This window comes from Ailuropoda melanoleuca, chromosome 3 (genome assembly GCF_002007445.2).
Source record: "Ailuropoda melanoleuca isolate Jingjing chromosome 3, ASM200744v2, whole genome shotgun sequence".
Lineage (NCBI taxonomy): Eukaryota > Metazoa > Chordata > Mammalia > Carnivora > Ursidae > Ailuropoda > Ailuropoda melanoleuca.
The window spans coordinates 61,905,286-61,932,080 of record NC_048220.1 but is presented as its reverse complement, the minus strand read 5'-3'; the positions used below and the strand labels follow the sequence as shown (position 1 = coordinate 61,932,080).

At 37.1% G+C, this 26,795-nt stretch overlaps 1 protein-coding gene across 19 annotated transcripts in view; it reads left to right on the top strand.

Moving 5' to 3' along the window:
* Positions 1 to 24,890, top strand: part of MEF2C (myocyte enhancer factor 2C) — a 152,957-nt gene extending 128,067 nt beyond the window's left edge. For 10 of the 19 annotated variants that reach the window (XM_034656476.1, XM_034656479.1, XM_019806538.2 and 7 more), the window contains 5 exons: positions 11,227 to 11,399; positions 12,921 to 12,944; positions 13,833 to 13,962; positions 14,565 to 14,700; positions 20,152 to 20,473. In XM_034656476.1, the coding sequence (XP_034512367.1) occupies positions 11,227 to 11,399; positions 12,921 to 12,944; positions 13,833 to 13,962; positions 14,565 to 14,700; positions 20,152 to 20,473 (785 nt within the window). Of the gene's footprint in view, positions 1 to 11,226; positions 11,400 to 12,920; positions 12,945 to 13,832; positions 13,963 to 14,564; positions 14,701 to 20,151 lie in introns of all 19 variants that reach the window. The other 9 variants (XM_034656480.1, XM_011232776.3, XM_034656482.1 and 6 more) reach the window with 4 other exon arrangements.
* The last annotated feature ends 1,905 nt before the right edge of the window (positions 24,891 to 26,795 follow it).

Sequence of the window (26,795 nt, the reverse complement as noted above, 5' to 3'; positions counted from 1 at the left end):
TAAGTTTGAATTATTCTGAACAAAAATTCTGAATTCATTTGCAGTTTTACCTTGGGAGTTCACCCAAAACATAAATAGAGATCCATCAGCATTGCTGTATTATTATCTATGAAATTAAGTAACAGTGATATTTTTAACCCAAATCAAGGTTATCATCTAGATTTATTAAAGGAAAAAAATACTAAGTCCTCTTAGTTGGACGATCTACAGAATATGATTCTTAGCCATTGCCAAAAAAAAAAACAAATCAGTGTCCACTTCCCATACACAAGACCTGGAAAATTATAAATACCTTGATGCCGTTTCCTAGGGGCCGATGTTGAAGTGGGAGAGACAGGTCAAAGGGAAGATAAATGAAGGGTGTTACAGGCTAGGTCAGGATATCGTAAAATCTGCTTTGACCCCCGTAGTATAACTTAATTCTTAAGGAGTTTGATTTCCACAGGGAAAAACAAAATTTCAAATTACAGCTTCCTCGAGAGTGTTTTAGCAGATTTTAGAGCCCTTTGTGTATTTCTGACCTCACAATTTGTATCTTTTGTATCCCCATCTTCTTCTTATAAACAGTAAAGCAATGTGAAAATTTGTCTCTTCGCTGATATACCATTGACTTAACTTGAGAGTGTGACCGGTAAAACTTTGGTCATTTTTAATATTAATACAAGCGGTTTAATATTTCCTCCTAAAATATTAGTTTCGCTCAGCATTTTTCTTTTTTTCTCTTAGCTGTTTTTTTTCCTCATTCACAACTGGTTTCTATTCTCCTTGTTTTTGGCAACACCATAAGATTTTATTTAGGGATAATACAGAGAGTAAAGGTCTTTTCAAAATCATTTCTGATATGAAATTGTGCATCAGAAGATAGTAAATGCTGAAGAAGGGATGTGGTTAAAAAAGCCCCTCTTTTGGAAATCAACTTCTTACCTACCAGGGACTTTTTGGGGCTTCAAGGCTGTTGGCCAAGAGTATAATTTGCTGTTTTTAGACAAAATTTGCCAGTCACTTAGATTTTACAGTTGGTCTTACATGGTGTGTTCACTCAAATTTCAATTCAAAGAGTACTGTAGTCTTGATAAAGTCTCATATTTGAAAGAGTAAATCAAATATATTCCTTTAGTTTATTTTAAACTAAAGGAAACTATATTGTACCAAAACCTGGATAAACAATTTCGATTTATAATCTATGGATGTGTCCACAGGATGCTTTAGTATTCACTGGGTTTACTTATTATTGTTCCATTTTAATCCTTTTAACTGAATTTAGTATTTACTTGTTAACTGTTTTACTAAACACTGTGCCCTTCTTTCACAATTTCTTGACCTTACACTCCATGTACAACCTCCAGTTATGGTAAAGAACTGATTGTGTTCTATTTGTAGTGTGGGGGGAAAACAGCCTGCTGTATTAATATAGGTTATTATTAATGTAGTAATAATAGCAAATCTAAATCTATGGTCAATTTACATAAACATGATAACATTAATTTACATGACAATCATGACAAAGGAAACTTTAGTTTAATACTAAGCAACTCAGAGATATCTAGAAAATAATGGAGCAAAATTTTGCACAAGCAGTAATTTGGGGAAATACTCCAGAGGCAGATATTCAGAAAAATAAAATAATCAGTGAAAATACATGATATATAAATTATTTTAGGGATGACATTATTGCCCTTGGAAAGTCTGTGAATTCCTGTTTTATACAATTGTTGTGAAAATTAAATGAGGTAATGATACAAGGCTGCACCTAGCACAGTTTCTGCACCAGAGTAAGTACTAATTAATAAATGTTAGCATTGTCCATATTACAATTATCTATATTCTTGATTTTGTAAGCAAAAAATGAAGCTTAGTTTAATGCAGTGCCAGTAATATTTATTAAATGTGTAGTAAGCGAGTAGACCACTAGTAGGCTTCACAGAGATGTGTGCCGCAGCCCCCACCTACCCTCCAGGGTGGGAATAAATAGGATATATTAATAAACCCGAGGAAGAATAGGAGTGCAATGCAGTGTAGTGCAGTGCAACACATTTTACTTTGAACATTATCATCTTCTGATGTGTCTGCAGCAGTTGTGTAAATGTTAAAACCACAAGTAATTATTCTTTCTCTTCTGTCACGTTCTCTCTAATTTGTACTGTCTCAATATTTTTGTTTATAAAAATGACTGTAAGAATGAGCGATTGTGTCAATAATGAAGACACCCCCTCGTTTTTAGCAAAGAGACAGCCCCAAAATCTCAAGAAGTGAACGATTAAGTGAGTCATAAATCTATCATTCATTGTTAAGTGGAATTTTTTTTAAGATAACAAGGTTCAGTATCATTTTTATGGTGCAATTAAAAACTATCCCTTCAGCAAATCAGTACTCAAAGTAGAATGATATTTTGAGTGCCTTTGTGCATTGAAAACATCAGGTTGTCAAATTCTTCCTTATTTGCAAATGGAGCTTTTATTCAGAGAAATACAAGGATGCATTCTAAATCTGAAACATCTGGCTTTTGTAAGAAAGTAGTAAAAGCAGCTTGTGTTTTGGATTCAAATCAAAACTGTCCCACTTACTGACAAGTCACAGAAGCTCCCTAAACCTCAGTTTCCTTCTCTGTCAAAAATTAGGATGATAATGCCTGACCCACAGGAGTGTTAGGACAAATGAGAGACTGGTTTGCCCAAACAAACCTGCTTTGTGACACAGACTCTCAATCTTTGGAAAAACAACTCAGTAATAAGTAAAATTTCTTTACTTCTGCGTCACAATCCAGAGCCTATTGTATGCACTGAATGTTCAGTGTTCAGTATCTAGTTGGCAGATAGACTGTTAATTTCACAAAAGATACTAAACAAAACATGTCCAAGAAATACCAAGGACAAGTGGGGTAGATATGAAATCCGTGAAGGTCTGATTCAGCATCAGCGTGACATGGTCAAGAAGAAGGCAGGCTCTTTTTAGAATATCTACTGCCCTCTAACTGGTACAGCCGAGAATAGTCTTGGCTTTTGTGTATTCTTGGAGTATTTTTCTAAGAATACACCACAAAAAACACTGAGGTTTCACAGGAGTTTCTTCATAATCTAACATTATGCATTATTATATTATTTCCCTAAGAAACCCTCAGATAAAGTGGAGACTTGATTTTATGTTTAAGAATCTGTAATCAGGAGCCTTTACCAGGATAAGAATCAGAAAATCTGCTTTGCCTCTATTCCACAGTAGGCATATTTAAATTTTCATCATTCCCAGATTTCTGACCTCCACATGTTTTGTGGTTGCCTTTTGCCTTAGAGCCATCCCATGAAAAAGATCTTCCTTTCCCTCAAAAAAAAAAAAAAAAGATTGTGATTCACAATAGCCAAATAACATAGATTCTAGCACTTTTGACAAGGTTTCAGGCATTCAGGGCACAGTGAATATAAGACTGAATTCTAGAAGATGATAATATTTTTCTACTAAAAACTATTTTAAGTGCATTGCTTCCAGTAGAGTAGTGGGTTGTATGAGCAACTTTATTGTATACAATTTTAAAGTAATTTCAAATGACTGTGAAAAGATGTATGAGAATACAAAATAATGTCCTGATACCGGAAACTAACTTATCCTAAACTAACTCAAATATGAAATTAATTGATGGTAGTGGGCATTATTATGTATGTGACATCTCTAGTTTAACAAGACAGTATGCTGAAAATGTTTTCAAATTGTTCTAATGAAAGAAAAAAAAAAGAAAACCTAGGTTGGTAAAACCTTTTGCTGAAGTAAAAGCAGAAAATCAATATATCAGGTTCAACTGAATGCTTTCCCGTGGCAGTTTGCCCCAAATTCCAAAAAATAAGATTCCATTAACCAATTACAAAACAAAGTCAGTTTTATACATCTGTGTATTAGAAATTACAGGTAACAACTAATAGCAGATACTATAAAATACTGAGCATTTCACTATCGTGTTAAGTGGTTCTGATGGAAGCTGGTCTCTTAAATTGACAATAGGTAGGTAAACATCTTTGCCCTCCATTACAGGAGAGATTATTGACTAAAATATTACAAAATCTACCTTTAAGAGCATATTTAATCATCCACTCGAAATAGCACACTGGAAGTTAAACAGTTGCTCTGGCGTTTACTGTTGCTAAACCCAATATTTCCTATTTGTAAATATTTATTTATCCAGGAGATGAGAAACACGGTTTAGAACATCACCATTCTGTGCCTCTTTGTGTAAGTGCAGAGTTTTCTCAACCAGAAATGCCATTTACGACGGCCAAGCTGACCGGGCTCTTGAAGCTCCCTCATCACCTCTGGCTTAGGAAGGGCCTTTGGGTCTCACGTCCCTGGTCTCACACGTCACTTGTTTCTTCACCTCCTTCACATTCATGTAATTTTAGAATGAGATTTGACACAGAGGGGTTTTCAAAATCCTAGAGTGTGACGGATTCTCAGGGAGCAGAGCACTGCTATCCTTCAGAGCACGGACTCTGGACGCACGACTGGGTTCAAATCATGGCTCCACCAGTTGGTAGCAGTTTGACATTGGGCAAGATGCTGGACCTCTCTGTTGTTAAGTTTTCTCCTTATGTAATACAGGATCCTATTAGTACCTGACAAGGTTGTCATTGCAAGGATTAAATGTGTTTATATCCATGTATAAGAGCAAACAATTATATAGCAGTTACTAGGTGCCTGGTACTGTTCTAGGTCCTCAATGTGTATGCTTGATGTTGTTGATACTATTGATAAACAGTACTCTATAAAGTGTTTGATATTGTTAATATTATTGCATGGTCATTTTGGCTTTCGCTGTCTCAGACAAGTATGTGAGAGTCTCTGATTCAGATTACTTTTATGCTTCTCTCACACTAATGAAATCATTGCCTAGGGCTAAGAAAACTGAGGCTCCATATGGTTGGAGGAACTCTAATGGAGACCTCAAGACCAGAACGTAGATTTATCTACTTTATCCTCCTTTGTCCTTGACTCCCGTCTGCCTTATAGATCTTCCCGCCTCTGCTGCCCCTTCCTCACGTGTTCTATGGCAGATGCGTCCTAACTAGCTTCTCTGTAGCAGTCTAACCTCTTCCACTGACACTCTTTTCCTAACGCACAGTTAAAGATGTCACTCACCGCTCACAAACTATAACTTTACTCATTCTCTAAAGTATGAAGTTTAGTAAAAGTTTAGTGTAAAATCTAGAGTATAAAGTTAACATGGTCTGAGAGGTTTGTGTTAATCAAACTTACTTTTCCAGCTTCTGAAAACTGCATACTGTAATGTCACTGGTACTCCATTCTCATGGGAATGCACATCCCTCTCCAATACAGTCATGACTCTTGAGATCTTTCATGCATTCCCTCTCTCTGGGAAGTCTCTCTCTAGACCACCTAGTAAAATCCTATTCGTTCTTATTTACCATCCTTCCACCGCTCTTTTTTCTGGGATATCATGCAGCCCATCTTTTGGTGAAAAGTTCTGTATGAGTAAATTATCGTTGAGATGTATAGAGACAACCTGTGGCAGTAAGCGTAAGCACTCGTCAGTGTAGAAGAAAAGATCCAGTGCTTCTGAGTTTTCCTTTTCATCAGGGAAAATTTCTACTTTATTTGATTCTACCACTTGCAGTTAGCTAAGGTAATGTGCTGTGAAATGATTAACAGGTGCAACAAGTGAAAAAGAAGCTTCAATTATCTCTCTCTAAACAAATTTAGTAGTTGGGCACTTGCGTGATTTCCTGACTTTAATATTATATGGTTGATGAGCAGTTTGTCTCGATGGTGTACTTGGTCATCAGTGTGTAATCATTATCTAAAATAAGAAACGTTCTCAAGTAGCACATAGAGGAGAGACCCTCGATATTTGAAATTAGCAAGTTACATATTACATTTTCAGTTCTCATCTCACATTCCCTCAGGAACTTAACTTTTAGTGCCATTCCTGAAGAATTCCTAATTTTTCCAGCATTGTCTGTGTATCTGTTTTTCAAGCGTCTGAAACACTTAAAGAGCTAGTCCTCTGTGTGTATCACTGCATCTAATTGCAGCAGGAGAGAAGGGAATATGCTCAAGGTGGCTTGAGTTGTCTGAAAGGTGGTCTGAACTCTCATGAAAGAGTTGCCGTGTTAATTGATTCTTTAAAAATGAATTTGAATTAAGCAGGAGAGCAGGGTGCCTGGGTGACTCAGTCAGTTAAGGGTCTGCCTCCGGTTCAGGTCATGATCCCAGGGTCCTGGGATCCAGCCCTGCCTCTGGCTCCCCAGCTCAGCGGGGAGTCTGCTTCTCCTTCTCCCTCTGCCCCTCTCCCCCCACCCCGGCTTGTGCTCCCTCTCTCAAATAAATAAATAAAATCTTAAAAACAAAGAAACAAACAAAAAAAAAAAACCCACAGGAGAGCAACCACTGCTAGACCAAACACTCAGGCATATCCAGAGGACTGTGAGCTTGCCTGTGGACACTGGAAATTAGGTGAAATAGAGGGGGTCAGACTATGCGCGGTTCTGAGAGCCAAGCAGGGCACCGACCGCACCGTGTTAAGTATGGTCTGAAAGTGTAACATAACAGTAGCCACACTTTAGAAAGATTTTTAGAGAAAATTTTGAGACTGTACGTTACATTTATTATCACACATGCACACAGAAGTTTGCATACAGCTTTAAGGAGCTCACAAGCTTTGTGAAGCCCGTCTTAAGGTCTGGTGAAGAACCCTTCAACTGGAGACCAGGGACCCTGATAAAAGACCTCGTCAAATGGCGATGAAAACCTTACCTAGGATGGTGGCAGTGGAGATGGAGAGAGGCATTTCTAAAGAAAACAAGATTTGGTATCTGACTGGATAAGGAGCTGGAAGAGGAAGCTGGAATAGTCAAAGATGACAATTTGGGAGACTGAAGAAAAAATTTTGCCAGTGAAAAAATTAGCCTTGGTTCATAAAAACTAGTATCTGTTTTGTGCTTATTAGTTTTGTACGCTTGTATTTATCGTTTAAATTCCTGGAGGAAAAAATGAGGAGATTCATGTCTAAATATCCAAGTAAGAGAAAGTTTTAGAACTTAGGGCCCAGAGAGAGCTACATGCTCAATTGAGCTATGTGAGACAAGGCAAAATGTCTTCCTGACAACATCTTTTTTTTTTTTTTTTAAAGATTTTATTTATTTATTTGACAGAGACAGAGACAGCCAGCGAGAGAGGAAACACAAGCAGGGGGAGTAGGAGAGGAAGAAGCAGGCTCATAGCGGAGGAGCCTGATGTGGGGCTCGATCCCACAACGCCGGGATCACGCCCTGAGCCGAAGGCAGACGCTTAACCGCTGTGCCACCCAGGCGCCCCTTCCTGACAACATCTTAAGCCAGGAATATGTTCTTTGAATTTACAACTTCTTAAAATAGGAGTCAATAAAAAAAAAATTTAAAAAAATTTAAAAAAAGCAAGTGTTTTCAAGTTAACCGAAGAGAAAAAATTTTTTTTTCCTAACACCACATTTCAAGTTTTGTATATTTACACTAGTTTTAATATGAATGTTTAGAAACTTGTAACCAGTCGAGGTCGATTCTGTTATCCTTCATACAAATTATATTGTGAATGTTCAGATTGTCTATTTTATGTGAAACAATATTTTTAATCAAATCAAACTATAAAACGAACTGACTCTAAAGTCGGTCTGTTCTTCATTTTCTTATAATCTGTAATCAGGAAATCCATTCACTCATGCTTTATAATTTTTGTGCTTTTAAGTGGTCAGAGGACAGTGACATCTGCCTACAGTCACATCTGCATTGATCATTGTCCAGGAGGACAGTGACTTTACAACATAGCATGAGGAGAGGTTGAATGTGTATATCCGAAGGTTATTGAGAGGTAGCATTTACCACCTTCCTGACCCCTGACTTTGAATGAGACCATTCTCTTTGGTGAATTTATCTTAAGGTAGGACAACAGCCTCCACGCAGGCCGCAGCATTCTCAGTGAGGAGGAGGCCCGCGGTTTCCAAGCCAGTTTAAATGCAGGCTCTTCTGAACAGTAAACCACACGCATGTATTCATCATTGATTTTCAAATGATAGGTTTCTATATCGCTGGTTTAGGACCCACAGTCTTGCATTCCTGAATCTATATTATGCCAAAAGAATAACAACTTGGTGGCTGGAAACAGAAATGGTGATTATACGGCTCCAAAATGCTAGCTGGCACAATATGCTAAAAACAGCAGAAATTCACCGGTAAAAGGCAGAATTTATTTGTTCTTAAAAATAACTTTATGCTCTAAAAATATGAATTTAAGAAGTGTCATCGTGGTTCAAAATACTTTATATTCAATATGTAAACACCTTAAAATATGTGACTAATCTTCTAAAATGGCATAATTTCCAAATAACAGGAAATATTCCAAGAGAAAAATAGAAAGCTTTTCAAATCTTTTTTTATTTATTTATTTTTTTTTTTTTAGTTTTGAAGCATTTATTGGATGAAAAACTATAATGTATGTTTACTGGGGTTTTTTTCCTGCTGCCCTAAATCATTGTTTAAAACTGTGGGCAGAAAGATGTAGGCTTTTGTTGGAATTTCTCTGAGAGTTTACTGTAGAATTTTTTTTTTTTAATTTAAAAAAAAAAAAACCTTTTCTCAGAGCATCCGTGAAGCATTTCCATTTTCGCACACTGGCCCAGTGCTTGTCATATCACAGGACAACACATTTCACAAAGTGGTTTTACTTCCTTTTAGCAAAATAACTCCTCCATGCAAACCAGTATTGGCATCTACCAAGCCAGGGTTTTAGTTTCTTCTGATCTATTCAAGCTTCATTGCACTGCTTAACTGACTTCCCCCCCCCCTTCTTTTGAAATTACCCACCTTATTTTCCATTTAATTGTTTGTTTAAACCAGATCTCACGCAGGCTTAAGAGATAAGTGACATATGTATTGAGTATACCAGACTGAACTTCAGCTGACAGGAAAGTATAGGGTTGTCTTGGTTTTCTCAGTCTCTTTTTATCCAGTAGAATCTATTAATTAAAACTAGAGCCTTAAGATACAAGAATGATTCAATTAAGACACATTAAATATAAACTCTATTTTATCAAGCATTTTTGTAAGTAAGCATATTCTTTGTATCTCTCCTAGTGATACTAGGTAAATGTATTTGTTTCATATACTAACTTTTGCCACCAAAAACTGTCCAAATTAACTGGAAAAGAAAATTTTGGCTTTTGACATATTTAGCCAGCTGTAGAGAATTTAGCTACTTTCAGTGAAGTTTTATTATAGAAGACTAATTTATATTCAAATACAACCAACATTTCCTAAGAAACTACTGTGTCCTTGACACATTTGGGGGTTTGGGGCGGGGGGGCTTCGTTTATTTTTATTTTTCCCCCAGTAACTTGGAGAATTTTACAGATGACCCAATTGACAGATTTAATCTTGTAGTTATTTGTTATATATTCAGCCTGTTTATTCATGCATAAAATGAGACAGGTAAATGAATGGGATATGAAGAACAAATGTGCTCTACACAGTTTGCCTCAAATGTATTTTAATTCAAAAGATGTTTCCATAAATATTTCCTGAAATATACCTGTGTTTTGCCTTCCCACTCCCTCCTGGTCTCTAGCTCAGGCCATCACCATAGTTTCCAGACTGCTTCATAATCCCAGACCTTCCAAATTACAGGATATCCCGATGCCAGTATATCTCTCTGTCCACTTAGAGGCCTATGTTCCGGCTCTGCTCTGCAACCATCATGGGTCTGCATTTCCACCATTTAAATCCAAGATTTGTCAGCCTGGAAGTCAAGATCTCCATGTCCTTCCAAGGTCCTCTACACTCTTCTCTTTTCATAAGTTCCCTTCTAGCCAGTTTGCTCATGGTGTCCCTGACTGTGCTCTGTAAATTCCTGCCTCAGCCCTTTCCCTGAGCCCCGTCACAAGCCAGCATGTCTTACTCTCTCTTCTCTTTTTTCAAGGCCCACATCAATTCCTGCCTCTTAGGTGAATCTTCCTTGGATAATCTCTTCCCTCCTAGGAACTCAGTAACACTTAATCTGGATGGCACCTCTCTGTGGGCACCTCTCCCTAGGCTGCCTTGTCCTAGTTTGGACATTTCACACATGTGTGTATCAGATTACCACAAAGGAATTGCAGGGCCTTTGAGAACTGGGGCCACGTCCTTGCCTCCCCACAGGGTAACACACAGTATCATTCGTCCTGAGGTAATAGACACTTGTGTTTTAGGATAATGATAATGATGACCGACCGTAACAGCGAGGTTTGACTGTCTCCTTTAGAGAGCTTCAGAAAACAACTGTCTAGATTGTCGCATTGGCTAGTGGGTCTCTATTCCTCTCCAGTGAGAGGCAGTGGATAAAGCCAGCAGATGATGTTCTGGCCCAGCTAAACTTGCATCAACTCCCTCCATAGCTCTTCCCGTCATGGAGCAGTGTATTTTGAATTATGAGAAATGGCATCCTTCAGATATCCAGTTCTGTTCATAGGGGGTTGAACATCAGATACCTACGAAAACCCTTTCAGTGTCCACATTAGATCACTATTCTTGTGCCTTGGTGAATCAGTCTATCAGTGGAGGCATCATGCCTTCATTTCAGCTCCAAAGAAGGAGTCCTGCTTTTTGAAATTCTTCATGAGCAGGAGAGCAAGCTTTCAGGGTCATACACTGAACTTGGGAGGAGGGCAAACCAGACATAAGAAAACCATAAGGAGTAACCGCTCCAAGGCAAGGGGAACTCAACAGCAAACTGTGGAAGAGGTTACTCCTCCTGCGTGTCCTAGAAATTATAGTCTTACTGGTATGCCCTTTCTTCACTTAAGGACAGGCAGACACACAAAGTCAAACCCAAACCATTGAACTGAAAGAGTGAGTCATGCCAGCCAGACCTCTGCCAAGCTAGTCAATTAAAGTGCAGGCCCGATTCTGTGCTTTTAGACCCTGAACAACAGTCTGACTTTCTTCCTGAATTTTTTTTTCATAGAAAAGAAGTATACGTTGATTTCTGAGCAAGTTGGTATATATTAGCTCTTCTCATTAAACATTTTTCATCTTCCTTCAGAGAATATTTAAAAACTAACTGATAAGGTTACTCTCCACATGGAGGCCGTTAGTCATCCTACAGACTTTGTTGTATGTCTTACCCTTAAGCTTTTATTTTTAATCTCATATAGCATATTCTCTAGAAACATACTTGAGTCTGGATTTCTTCCTGAATGCTTTCATCGTTTTGTGTTAACAGGGAACGGATATGGCAATCCCCGAAACTCACCAGGTCTGCTGGTCTCACCTGGTAACTTGAACAAGAATATGCAAGCAAAATCTCCTCCCCCCATGAATTTAGGGATGAATAACCGTAAACCAGATCTCCGAGTTCTTATTCCACCAGGCAGCAAGAATACGATGCCATCAGTGGTAATGCGAAACTACATTTTAAATAAATGTTGATAATGTTTTGTATATGTTTTGCTGTTTTTGTATTTTTCTAACATTTTGAATTACTTAGGTTCTCCCAGAAAATTAACTTATCAGTGCTATTGGAGGAGCCCTGTTTGTATTTAGCCATTATTTCTGGTAACTGGTTCACATTTCCCTTTTCCATGTAAAAACAAAACAAAACCAAAAACAACATCCAATAAACCTTCCTATAAAACTGATGTTCTGGGGCAAAAAAAAAAAAAGCATTTCCTTTTTTTAAGGCCTCTAATTTATAATTAGAAAAAAATCATTACTTATTACTCTGTTGTGGTACATACAGTTTGACCAAAGGTAGGCTCAAACTCACAGAATAGGGAATTTCATAACAGATTTTTATAATATTGAACTAGTTATGTCCTCAAGGTGCTGAGAACCAAAAATCCTTTCCATAATTTCTAAATGAACGTTCTCCTGTTAATTGGCCATTCTTTTCTTAGGTATTTTACAATGATTAATATATGACATGCCTGTGCATTGCCTCAATTCGTCTTTCCATATATATGCTTCATGCAAATAATTACCTCTTAAAAGCAAATTGTTTTAAAATCCTAGGGCATTCTGAGAACAAAGGTTATATTTTACATCAAAAAAAAGTTGGCATTTTAAGAAAAAATAAATAAATAAATAAGAAGTATAAATAATATCCCTGGACTCTATCATTTTTCTTTCTCCTGGGTCCACGGGGCTAAGACGAAGATAATAACTGTGGGACCAAATTCAACAACAAAGAGACTTACATCAGTGTTCTCCAAATTAGCTTTGCTTAAGAGCGAGAACATTTAAAACCAAGATTCAGTAGACAAATTTAGATCATTCTGCAAACACATTTCTTTTTTTCCTTTCTGTGCTCTGTGGCAAGCTTCAGGGTGAAACAGTCCTGCAAGCTGATTAGTTTATTATGGCACAGTGCAGATTAATTTTGAATATCAACCAAAAAAAAAAATCACATAATATGCAACGTTCCCTTCGGAAAAGACTGGGTCTAATAAATAAAACCTCCCACAGGGCCATAGCCAAGCAGTGTGGGCCATGCATGGCAGGCTGTCTCTATCAGCAGATTTATTCCAAGTTCCTTAAAACTGATGCTCTCCCAGGGACCCTGTGAGTGGTGTACAGCCTCTCACCAGCAACCAGGTGCAGCGCCCCCCCGCCTCTGGCAAGTGGGGTTTCAAAGTACAATCTTTTTTTTTTTTTCTCAAAATGTGGTGCTGAAATAATGAAGGTTGAGACACTGACCTGTGCAGAAAACTGGATAGATTGTCTTCACATTTGAGACAAACAGCTCATTAAGGGAAACAAAGAATGTCTTTGTAAGGAGTTATCTGTAGAGTCTGGGTTTTAAAATTGTTTAAACTGTTGTGTCTATCAGAAGATGCTTTGCCTTTTGTTGAAAAGATTTTGCCCAGTTATAAATATTTACAGACACTAATTAATAAAACTCCTTCCCCATGCTCTCAGTCTGAGGATGTCGACCTGCTTTTGGTAAGTAGTAAGAGTACGTCCCTTAAACGGCACATGCAAGGAGAAACCCAAGGTGACTTTTAGGTGGTGTGGCTCTAGTAAAACGGGAAGATTTCAGAAGTTACCATAGTGTGTCCACATTAATCATATTTAAATGCCATTAATTTCAAGTACCACACACAGGTGAAAAGAATATCAAGTTATTTCTTTTTCTGTCTCAACCTTTGTACGTGAAGACCATGTTTTCAGTTTATTTTAGGGCTTAATTTATAGTAAAATTCTAACAAAAATAATTTCCTTAGTTATTTAAACCGTGAAGGTACTTATTTTTCTAAGAATTAAAAGTCTCATGATCTTGAAATGTATGGGAATCTTTAATCTTCTTGCTGTAAGGAGTTAAATATACATGTTAGCTGCTTTGCCATCTAGTTCTGAGGGAAGTTTAGAAGAATCTGAAAAAAGTGGTCATAGCACCACCTGCTGGTCAGAATGTAGCATGAAATTCTGCCCATCTGCTCTGCTGTATATAGAACTGAGCATAAAAACCACCATGGTTGATTTTAATTTTTTTTAATTTGCATTTGAATAAAAACTGAAACAATGGAGTACAGTATACATATTTCATCAGTTTTCAACATAGTCTGTTTTTACCCATAATAAAGCTTATGGTACTTGTTACTAGTTCAGTTGCCTAGGAGATACTGATGTAATGGGTTACTATGGCAACAACTGGTCTCTTGAAGGATTGTAAATGATAGGGTTGGCAGAGTTCATAGAGACACATGTTAAATGATTAATTTCATGAGATTTGTACCAAGTTATTTCTTTATATGCAAAACTAATACTGAAATCTAATATTTTTAACTTTTAAAAATTCTATCAGTAATGTCTCTTTATTTACTTTAATAGAATCAAAGGATAAATAACTCCCAGTCTGCTCAGTCATTGGCTACCCCAGTGGTTTCCGTAGCAACTCCTACTTTACCAGGACAAGGGATGGGAGGATATCCATCAGCCATTTCAACAACATATGGTACCGGTGAGTAGCTTTGCCATGTTCAAATAGTACATTAAATACTTTTTATTAAAAAGCAAGATTAAAAAAAAAGGTATTATTACCTTCTAGTCTATTAGGAAACTTAATTTAGAACCTGTGGTGTCCAGAGTACTATACCATTACCTATGTGTTATTAAGACAAAGTGAATATCCGTATTTTTCTTCCTTAAGTGACTGAAAGTTTTATTAACCCAACCTGAATTCATTGTAAAAGACTAATTTCAAGGAAAATGAGCCATTATTTCTTTGATGTAATAGAAAGCTCACTTTCTCAGGATTGTTTAAAAAACATTTCTAGATCATCAAATACATATATACCGTAATGCCAGATTGTAGTTCTAATAAACTAAACTTGCAAGCTGTACCACTTCAGAGCTTTCATGGAATCCCTATTTTTTGGCATACGCTACATCTCTTTTAAATTAAAATTTGTCCTGATGCTTTATCTCTTTCTCCCCCCAGAATACGAAAATTTATGATGATCATTAAATGATATTAATAGAATATTTTTCAATTGGAAATGTTTACCATTTGATAATTTTCAAATTAAGTATTTTCCCTTATTATTTTATTTGTTGGTCTAGAGTACTCTCTGAGTAGTGCAGACCTGTCATCTCTGTCTGGGTTCAACACTGCCAGCGCTCTTCATCTTGGGTCAGTAACTGGCTGGCAACAGCAACACCTACATAACATGCCGCCATCCGCCCTCAGTCAGCTGGGGTAAGCAATATTATTTCTTTTGTAAAACACTTTGAGAATGCATTTTTGTATGACAAAAGCAGTCTCTAAATACTGTGTGCTAGTGTCCCATTAAAGGATGTAAAATTCTGCTTTATCAGAATGTGAAAGTAATTATCAGATCAGTATCTTCGAAGTCAGTTAAATATTACTTTCCTGATTTTTTAAGAGGAGGGGTGCTCTGTGATAATGAGGTCAATTATTTCTCTATTGTTTTAGGCTATATTGGTTTCCACTTCGATCAATGAAAAACTTTCATTTAGTTAACTTTTCATATAGCTCACATGAGAGATAAGAAGGCCCTTATAAGTTCTTTAAATTTTTGAGATATTTCTGAATCCTTTTCACTCAGCATACACCATACAGTTCATGCTAACCTTAACCTAGTACTTAGAGGATCTACTATTCTGTTGATTTCATGTATTTATAATGTACTCATCACATATAGTTATATATTTATAGATATTGTACAAATATAAATATATGTGTATATGTACATACACTAATTACCTAAATTTGGGTATAAAAATAATTTTGTTGTTTTCTGAAATCAGAATATGTGTATTTCTGCCCCCTTGTGGTAATTTTGAGAAATGTCTTTATCATAGAAATGACTCCTGTCATTTACCTATGGAAATGTTCAAACCTTAAAAAAGCCCCGAATTCATAATTCACACTATTTGTAAAACAGATAGGTTTTTTTTAAGTTTAAAACGTGAATCAAAGATCTGAGTTTAACTAATAACTCCGTAATTGCAATTAACCTTCAGAAGAAAATATTAGGAAGGTATAAAATATTGAAAGATAAGAGTTTATATTTTAGAAACATTCTATATATCTACCTCACTTTTACTTTTCTGCTGAGCCATTTGGTTAGAATAGGTAGCTAGCTCTATACTTCTGTTTCTAAAGAGATAATGAAAATAAAACACTGATTAGAATAAAAAATCACTGACTGACATCACAACTTCATCTGTTACCCTCCCTGCCCTCCTAGCTTTCTTGTGGAATTGATTTCACATAGATTAGTGCTCTAGTAATGGAGTCTTCCCCCATTCACTGTTTGCTCATGCACATCCTGCTGACGAATCATTATTGTTGAAACTCTGCCCTTTCATGTAAGCAATAAAAGAAACTCACATGACATTGTTGCTGTGCTTTCTTAAAAGATTGTTAACTTTGAAGATATATTAAATATTGATCAGCAACAGAGTTTCTCCTTTTAGGACATTTAAATTTTCTCAGAATTGTCAACTATGCAAATAGACATTTCTTGAAATAATGTTTTAAGGTAATTATCACTAAGTACACGAGACCATCCAGGCAATCTTGAAATACATACATGCAGCATTGCACCGCTAAGGCTAAGCAGGGAATCCACTGTACGTGCTTCTTGGCAAAGATAAAGGCAGCTGTTAGCTTCTCATTTTTCACAAAATTCATCCATTAGGGGACTAGATTTCCTTAGAAATTATCCGTGTCAAAAGCTATATTATTTTCTCAGAATGTGGCTTTCTTTTGTTTTTAGTAACACCTGACAATTTGCATTTTATATGTAAATTTATGTATTCCAACTCTACTGTGATCTTAAAAGTCCCTTCTATTACATGGGAAGAATCTACTTCTCTACTGCCCTTAATAAAGTCTTCAGTAAATGAGAAAGGAGAGAACTGGCCTAGAGAGGAACCAAATTACAACAGCCAAGGATGAAGCATTTTGTTTAGTTCCGGTTTCTTTCAACAACAGTTCGCATGGTGCATGATTTGATTCTGAACTTAGTCTATGAGTTTTTATTGCACTTGATCACTTCCCTTATCCCTCAAATAGATAGGATACCCCTTCCAGTCCTTCTAATTTTGGCCAGCCTGCCTGCCTTCCTTCCTTCCTCTCTCTCTCTCTCTCTCTTTCTCTCACACACACTCACACACACACACATACACAGGATAGCTTTTTCAAAAGGAGGTTCCTTCAGATGAACTAGCCCATGTTCACACAATTAAATGTTAAACTATTTTTTAAAATCCCAAGTTGTAATATTTATGTAAAATAAATTAAATGAGGTGCCTTAATTACTTACAGTGTGAATTAATTTTTAAAAAATCAGTATTCTTTTAGGCTACAGTATCCTCATGTTCTTGTGTGGTGGGTTCACTTTCCTTTGTATAGATACAGTGTTCAGAGTAGAGTAAAATATATTTTAGTTCCTCCAAAATGGATATTCCCAGCAGCCCAAGATGGTCATCACAGTTCTTTCCCAAAATTAAGAGTATAAAAGAGCTCTTCATGTTATGTTGATGGAAATACCTTTAATTCTTTGAAGGTGTACTTTTAACTCTATGCAGTATTTGATTTTATCTAACCAAGTCAGCTAAATGACATACGATGATTTGATGCAGGATGCAGAGATGACTGGCCAAAGGAACTTTGCCATCAAAGGTTAGGGACAGTCATTTGACTATAAATTTTTGAGAAAATGACCCTCAAATTTTTAAGCGTTTTTCTCATATCACCTTAAAAAAAGGGCAGCCTGTTTTCTGGAAGTATTTCTATACACCATCTTTGTTGATGTGGGTGTTTAAAGACAACTTTTAAAAGGTTAAGTTAAATATAGTTTGATAGTCTAATTTCCAGGCGGAGGCAGTAAGAAATTTGAATAAAACTATCTAGTCATGTTTCATTTCTGAGCAATTATGGGGAAGGGTAGGTGTTTTCCCAGTTGGAAGGCATCTGTAGTACATGAAAACTTGCAGTAGGATTTGATATGGGCAACTTGCATATCTGGCTTCTGTCTCCCCACCCACCTCTTTCTCACCCACACACATGGAGTATTTCACAATTATCTGTGTCTATAAAAATTTTGTTCTCAAGAACAAGCAGACCAACATGCTTGTATCTGAATCTAGCATGTATACAGCTAAGTGATTTTTAATGCTTTTTCTTTTCAAGATAATAGCTTGATAACAGAGACTAGCCAGTTACATTTCATTCTATTTGGAATCCTCTCCCACAGTATAACGAGGCTGAACCTCAGTCATCACGTACATTTTGTTACTGTGGATTTAGTGTCCCCAGAACTACTCAAAATGCTCATAGATGCTTTCAGGGTCGAATGAAATGCCACCAAAAAGCAAACTTAGCAACTAGCCTGTTTGTTTGTAGGAAGGGATGAACAATAAGTGTTAGATCTCTTATGGGGAAGAGATGCAGCAAAACCTGTACAAGCCAGTTCACAATGGGAGATACAAGAAATACGTAGATAATGCAGCTTCTAAAAGCTGTATTAAAGAAACATACTGTTTTTTGCTTAATTGATCCAGATTAACTGCTTATACTAGTCCAACTCACCAATTTTTTTTTTCTAATCGTCCATATCTCCCCGACTGTGAAGAAGCAATCTAAATGTCAAAGGGCAGTCAAAAGTATTTGTTGATATGCCACTTTGTTTTCAGACTCCTAATTGACGTTCGTTATTAAAGAGTTGTGTGATTCATAGTGGTAGCATTTAATTAAATTTTAGTGAAATAGTCGTTCTTATCCAGAGCCAGGAAAATCCTTTCTTCCAGAAATCAAAAGATGATTTCCTCTGACATCAAAATGAATCATTAAGTAACTTTGAACCAAGATAAAATAGTCCACCATTACGGATCCTTTTAAAATACAGGTGTTTTCCCCCCACCCCATCTTAATATCTTCTTATTTAAAGATTATTTAATTAAACTCTTAGAAAATTAATAAACTAATATAGACTCTAAAACTACAAATAAATCATGACAAGTATAAACAGGTGATTGAAAATCATATGTACTCAATGTGGTAACTTGATATAAATGCTAAGACTGTTTTGATTCTATAACATAAAAGCCAGAGAAAGAAAGGCTTATTAGGGAAACAAATAATTCTCCTTTAGGTCATTCTAGACATTAGCTCATCTATTAATAAGAGAAGGAAAGTAATTCTTTGCCAGTAGGTGGTGCTTTTGTATAAAACATCACTCAAAGATAAACTTATTTTGACTAATTTTATATCTCTATACATCTTGAACCTGAATTGCATCTCCCAAAAAGCCAGCACCAAGTTATTCCACTTTTTCCTCTGAAATATATACCCATTTTCTCACTGCTCGTAATGACTTCTTAACGTCACCTAATTCTCTCCCTTTGAAAGTCACATAATCCCGTCCATGAGTAGGTAGGCTCACTTCCCTTTGTCTAGAATGGGGGTATCTGTATGGATTATTCTGCACTGTGACTGGTCACGAGGAGAGAGATCTCTCTTGACACTGTGGGCCAGTGATGCTGGCTCTAGCCCCAGATGTCAGTGCAATCAGAGTGCAAGAGCAGTACGAGCATCTTCAAATTGATGTCAGCCGTGTCCTTCCGGTTTATCCTGATCAAAGTCATTGCCATTGCCAGTCAACACCTAAGGGCTTAATGCTTTTCCCTCCAGAGTTTCAAGTATCTAAATTCTTCCACATTTTGGAAGAAGGGAAAGTTATACTCTCCTGGGATAGATGAGGATTAAGGCTTATAAAAGCAATAAAATCACACTAGATCCTTCTTTACAACAGCCTTCCTTACACAAATCCAGTTTCCTCAACTCATGCCAATTATAACTACAGGCTGAGTGATATCCTACTACGTACCCCAGCAGGGAGAGACTAGCAGCGATAAAGTGAAGGTACTTGTGGAAAATAGACACTGCTTGCATCCCATGTAACTGAGAAAGGATGAACAAAGTCCAACTATTGACCAGTGTTAGTGGGGTAGGAAGTCTAAGTGTTTTTAAGCCAACATGAAACTTTTCTGCGGATAATTTTCAGCCTCCTTCCCCATCTTTCCCCCCTCCAAACTTTTCACCAGATAGAGTTAAATGTAGCATTTTATGGATTTATTCATTTGAAATTTGAACTCTCTTCACTCTCTCTGAAGACTGTACAACCTCATGTGTATGTGCTTATTACGTGGAGGGAAGCATTTATATCCATCACAAGCTTTGTACGATAATTTCCACACACATGCATTAGTAAATCAAAGACGTCTCATGCAAAAGCTAAATGTTGTATCTTAAATCTTAGGTTATATTTTGGAACTAGTCTAGGGAGAAATTCCATGGACACAGAAAATGCTTTTTCCAGCATGTCATATTAAGCCTCTCTGAGCCGGTAACCTGTATGTGTAGGGAGCCTGTCAGAGACTAGAGGTATGATTCACGAGGCCTGGCCCCGTTAAATACTGTAATTACTCCCAGGCGTCCTCAATGGCTCTGAGAAGGTGCTGCCCCCCGCCCCGCCCCAGTGCTTCCGAGCACGCTCTCCTCCCTGTGGGCATGCTCCAGTGTCTATGCGAGTCTTGAAGCTGATGTTTGATGTAATTGTGAGTTCCTGGGGGCTCCAGGCCTCCTCCATCTGTAACTGGGTTTCCTTTCCTCCTACAGAGCTTGCACTAGCACTCATTTATCTCAGAGTTCAAATCTCTCCCTGCCTTCTACTCAAAGCCTCAACATCAAGTCAGAACCTGTTTCTCCTCCTAGAGACCGTACCACCACCCCTTCGAGATACCCACAACACACGCGCCACGAGGCGGGGAGATCTCCTGTTGACAGCTTGAGCAGCTGTAGCAGTTCCTACGACGGGAGCGACCGAGAGGATCACCGGAATGAATTCCACTCCCCCATTGGACTCACCAGACCTTCGCCGGACGAAAGGGAAAGTCCCTCAGTCAAGCGCATGCGACTCTCTGAAGGATGGGCAACATGATCAGATTATTACTTAATAGTTTTTTTTTTTCTTGCAGTGTGTGTGTGTGCTATACCTTAATGGGGAAGGGGGGTCGATATGCATTATATGTGCTGTGTGTGGAAAAAAAAAAAGTCAGGTACTCTGTTTTGTAAAAGTACTTTTAAATTGCCTCAGTGATACAGTATAAAGATAAACAGAAATGCTGAGATAAGCTTAGCACTTGAGTTGTACAACAGAACACTTGTACAAAATAGATTTTAAGGCTAACTTCTTTTCACTGTTGTGCTCCTTTGCAAAATGTATGTTACAATAGATAGTGTCATGTTGCAGGTTCAACGTTATTTACATGTAAATAGACAAAAGGAAACATTTGCCAAAAGCGGCAGATCTTTACTGAAAGAGAGAGCAGCTGTTATGCAACATATAGAAAAATGTATAGATGTTTTGGACAGACCCGGCAAAGGGTGGCCATTGGTAAATGTTAGGACACACCAGGTCACCTAACATCCCGAGAACGCGCTCGCAAACCTGCACGCATATCATTGGCGTATGGCACTCATTAAAAAGGATCAACGACCATTAAAAGAGGACCATACCTATTTAAAAAAAAATGTGGAGTTTGAGGGCTAACGTATTTAATTAAATAAATAAATAAATCTGGGTCTGCATCTCTTATTAAATAAAAATATAAAAATATGTACATTACATTTTGCTTATTTTCATATAAAAGGTAAGACAGAGTTTGCAAAGCATTTGTGGCTTTTTGTAGTTTACTTAAGCCAAAATGTGTTTTTTTCCCCCTTGATAGCTTCGCTAATATTTTAAACAGTCCTGTAAAAAACCAAAAAGGACTTTTTGTATAGAAAGCACTACCCTAAGCCATGAGGAACTCCATGCTTTGCTAACCAAGATAACTGTTTTCTCTTTGTAGAAGTTTTGTTTTTGAAATGTGTATTTCTAATTATATAAAATATTAAGAATCTTTTAAAAAATCTGTGAAATTAACATGCTTGTGTATAGCTTTCTAATATATATAATATTATGGTAATAGCAGAAGTTTTGTTATCTTAATAGCGGGAGGGGGGTATATTTGTGCAGTTGCACATTTGAGTAACTATTTTCTTTCTGTTTTCTTTTACTCTGCATACATTTTATAAGTTCAAGGTCAGCTGTCAAAAGGATAACCTGTGGGATTAGAACATATCACATTGCAACACCCTAAATTGTTTTTAATACATTAGCAATCTATTGGGTCAACTAACATCCATTGTATATACTAATGAGTTTCTTTCATGCTATTTTTTGTTTTTGTTTTTGCATTATTATCAAATGCAGGGCCCCTTTCCGATCTCACCATTTCACCATGCATCTTGGAATTCAGTAAGTGCATACCCTAACTTGCCCGTATCCTATATTATCTGGTTGTTTTTCAGCCTAGAATTTGAGACACTTTTTAGAAACATGCCCAGAATAGAGAAGCTGTGTTGGGGCACATGTCCTGCAAATATGGCCCTAGAAATCAGTGATATGGCGTTTACTTAACGCACAAGTTATAAATTCCCACAGAAGAAAAATGTGAAAGACTGGGTGCTAGACAAGAAGGAAGCAGGTAAAGGGATAGTTGCTTTGTCATCCATTTTTAATTATTTTAACTGACCCTCAACAATCTTGTCAGCAATATAGGACTGTTGAACAATCCCGGTGTGTCAGGACCCCCAAATGTCACTTCTGCATAAAGCATGTATGTCATCTATTTTTTTCTTCAATAAAGAGATTTAATAGCCATTTCAAGAAATCCCATTAAAGAACCTCTCTATGTCCCTTTTTTTAAATTTTTCAAAAAATAACAATGACTCTTGTCTAATATTCGTCTATAAGGGATTAATTTTCAGACCCTTTAAAAAGTGAGTGCCATAAAAAAAGAAGTTGATATATATTGTTTAAAAGAGATTTCAATCTAGGAATGATTTTCCTTCTCTTGGAATGTGAAGATCTGTCGATTCATCTCCACTCATGTGCATTGACATACACAGCAACGAAGATCCAGACAGTAAGATCAACACTGCTATAGCACGTCTAGGACATTTCTTATCCATCCTTTTCTTTCACTTGCATAGTTGCTATGTGTTTCTCACTGTAAAAGGCTGCCGCTGGGTGGCAAAAGCCAAGAGACCTTACTAACTAGGCTGTATTTTCTTAACTTGATCTGAAATCCACAATTAGACCACATCGCACCTTTGGTTGTGTCCGTATAGGATGCTAGCCTGCCTTGTACGAACGTTTTATATACTAAAAAGAAAACAAAAAAAAATCTTTCAACCTTTTCATATATCCCACTACTCAAGGTATCCATGCAACATGAAAGAAAATCATTTATGCAGAGGAAAAACAGAATCATCCCTGAAAACACGCGAGCGCGCGCGCACACACACACACATACACACATATACTTACTCACATGTGGGGGGAAAATCTAAGAAAGTCATTTTCCTCACCATAGACTTGATCCCATCCTTAAAACCATCCTTATAACTTGATGTGTATAAAATATGCAAACATGTCACAAATGTTCTTTGTCATTTTAAAACACTTTATCAAAATCAGCAGAAATTTACCAGTGGGTGGGAAAGGGTCATTATATGAAAATATGAAAAAATAGCCATATTAATTTTTTTACCTGCAATTTGCCTCAGCAACAAAGAGAAAAGTGAATTTATAATGCTGAAGATAAAGTAAGCTGAAGTACCAGCAGAAGCCTTGGCTATTTATAGCAGTTCTGACAATAGTTTTATAAGAACATGAAAAGAACAGAATCACTTGAAAATGGATGCCAGTCATCGCTTGTTCCCACTACTGAATTCATATAAAGTGGTAGCAAGATAGCGGAGGGATAATCTGAGAATTTTTTAAAGATGATTTAATGAGAAAAAGCACAATTTTGATTGTGATGAGTCACTTTCTGTAAACAATCACTGTCTATCTTTACCCTTCTACCTTATCTGTAATTTACCATTTATTGTATTTGCAAAGCTAGTATGGTTTTGGGTTTTTATCACAGTAAATCCTTTGTATTCAGGAGTTTAGGGCAGAGCCCTGAGGGAGTATGATTTTACATAACCCATTCTAGAGTAACATTTTAGGCAACATTCTTCATTGCAAGTAAAAGAACCATAAGTAGCATTTTACACAGCTACAAATATTGTTATAGCTACTCCTGTTTTAAAAAATTTTTGGTAATATTAAGCTTAAATACTGGTAACACTGATGCAATGTAGGGAAGCCGCACATGTATATTGTATGCATTGGTGAGTGGAAGGCTGTTCATTTCAACCTTTTTTAAAATTGTGTTTTTTAGTAAAATGGCTTATTTTTTCCCAAAGGTGGAATTTAGCATTTTGTAATGATGAATATGAAAATACCTATCATCCTCAGATCATTTTAAGGTTGACTAAAGTGAGAAAAAAAAAAAAGAATTCCAATACATTTTTTAAAAGAATGTCTGCCCTCTCACACTTTCGATGTATTTGTTTTTCTTACATACCCATCTTTCAGTTTAGAGCTAGCAGTTTTTTGCCCCCTTTATGCTTTTGTTTGTTTTTCCAGAGGGTAAATGCTTTGTAGTTTCTTTCTTTAAAAAAAAAAAAATTTTTTTTTTTAAAAAGCAGCCACTTGAACCCTCAATAAAGGCTGTTGCCTCAGCATGGCACACTTCATCTGTTCCCATTTGTGCCATCTGCTGTGATGTCGTCACTTACATGGCGTTAATTTCCTGCCACTACAGATCTTTTGAAGATTGATGGAATACTGGTGTCTGTTAGAAGGCTTCAGACTACAGATGTAATTAAAGGCTTTTCTTAATATGTTTTAACCAAAGATGTGGAGCAATCCAAGCCACATATCTTCTACATTCAATTTGTCCATTTTGGTTATTTTCATAATCGGGTATTGCATTTTGCCTTCCCTATTCATACCTCAAATTGATTCATACCTCAGTTTAATTCCGAGAGGTCAGCTAAGTGATGGATTCTGTTGTGGTTTGAATGCAGTACCAGTGTTCTCTCGTAGACCCGGGTCACTGAAGGCATAGGACTTGGATTGCTTCAGATGGTTTGCTGTATCATTTTTCTTCTTTTTCTTTTTCTGGGGACTTGTTTCCATTACATGACAGTAATTCAAATAGCTTGTAAATGAGGGCATACAAGCATTTGCAACAAATATTCAAATAGAGGCTTACAGCGGCATAAGCTGGACTTTGTCGCCACTAGATGACAAGATGTTATAACTAAGTTAAACCACATCTGTGTATCTCAAGGGACTTCATTCAGCTGTCTGTAGTGAATAAAAGTGGGGAATTTTCAAAAGTTTCTCCTGCTGGAAATAAGGTATAATTTGTATTTTGCAGACAATTCAGTAAAGTTACTGGCTTTCTTAGTGATGCAGTGTCTGTGGTGCATTTTTTTAATTAATGTTTTGCTGTTTAAATTTTTCCATTGAATAGTGTTTGTTAAAAGCAGCTTCTCTCACAAGTACAAGTGAGCATTCTGAGTTTCCAGCTCAAAATACTTTTACAAAAGGGGGATATTTGTGTTTTGGAGGGAAGAAAGGTGTAAATTGGATTTCTTTTTTGGGGGTGATATATGTACTCAGCCAGTGTAGGTCAAGGTTCTTATCAAGTGCTTCAATTTCTTTATCAAAGTAGTTCCATGAAGATCCTGGATAACTTGCTTAAACACAGAGAATTTTCCAAAAGTCATTTTGAAAAGCACTATCATACAGTGAGTTAAATTATTTTTGAACTAAAATGTGTAGATAGTATTTTCAGATTTTTTTTTATTTTTTCTTCATCAAAATAGTTTCTTTAATCAAAAAAAAAAAAAAAACCAACAAAACACATGGGCTTTTATCTAAATACTTGGAAAAATCAGTAAATTCATACATTTTTAGAAACTGAAAAATACATGTATTACCAAAATCCAATGATAACTTCCAAAGGGAATGTCCTTAGAAGGAGCAACATAAAGACTAATTTAGGAACTGAAAAGGAAAACAAGAAGGCACTGTCCAGCCACCTGGAGAACTTGGACTAGTGCACGAGGTGATTCCTGCTCTTATGGAAAAAAGAATGCAGCTTGGGGAAACATTGCGTGTAGCTTCAAGATGGCAGCGCTCTTCTCTCTGTTCTTTTAATTCATTGTCAGCAAACATTTATTAAGCATTTATTATGTGTAATTCATATGGTGGATCCTGGGATGAATGAAGACATAGCCCTTGCTTTTAAGAAACTTATAAACAGGGGCGCCTGGGTGGCTCAGTCGTTAAGCGTCTGCCTTCGGCTCAGGGCGTGATCCCGGCGTTATGGGATCGAGCCCCACATCGGGCTCCTCTGCTAGGAGCCTGTTTCTCCTCTCCCGCTCCCCCTGCTTGTGTTCCCTCTCTCGCTGGCTGTCTCTCTCTCTGTCAAATTAATAAATAAAATCTTAAAAAAAAGAGAGAGAGAGACTTATAAACAAATAGGAGATTAAAAGACTAATAGGAAGTAGAAATTGTTCTCAGGGACGTCTGCAAAGTGCTAGGAGGAAGCCACTTCAGAGATCGTTGGAGCAGAGTGGAGCATGGACAATTGCTACTCTGCCCAGCAGAGGCAGCCTTGGACTTGTCTTTGGAGGGTGGTGGGTAGGATGCCGAAAGGCCCAGGTGGATGAGGGCAGGACTGATTAGTGGGTGTGTGACCTCTGCAGTCCACGTGGCCCCACACTTGGTTTCATGTTCTACTGTCACCCATCTTGGTAATTTCATCTTTGTGTCTGTTTTGTAAGTGAAGTCTGTGTGTGAGCAGAGGAGATATACAGAAAGAAGTGGAAAGCTTTGGTTTTTAGTAACTTTAAAGGCATCTTTGCTTCTTTATTGAAAAAGGGACATTTTCATTTCACACTGAGCCCCACAACTTATGCCTAGTTCTGGATGAGGGCATTCTATAGGTATCAAGGTACAGAGATGGGAAAAGGAGAGAAAAATTTACAGGAATGGTGGCCCATCCTGTTTAGATAAAGTATAGCCCTGTGTAGGTGTTGGAGAAGGTCATCAAAAGGACATGACTGCCAGCTGACCTGCAAGCTAGACCCAGACAGTTGGAGCCTCCTCACCTCTGCCCCTGTCTGTAGAAGGTACACTCTCCCCCACCACCATTCCCACAGGGAGAGCCATTTTCAAGGATGCAACCTTGAGAAAGCAATATGCTGTTGAGGCCAGCTGGAAGGTATATATGACTGAACCCATTAAAGGCCTCGATATAAACTTAAGAGTCTGGCAGGCTGGTGTGGAGATTTACTAGTCTTGTAGC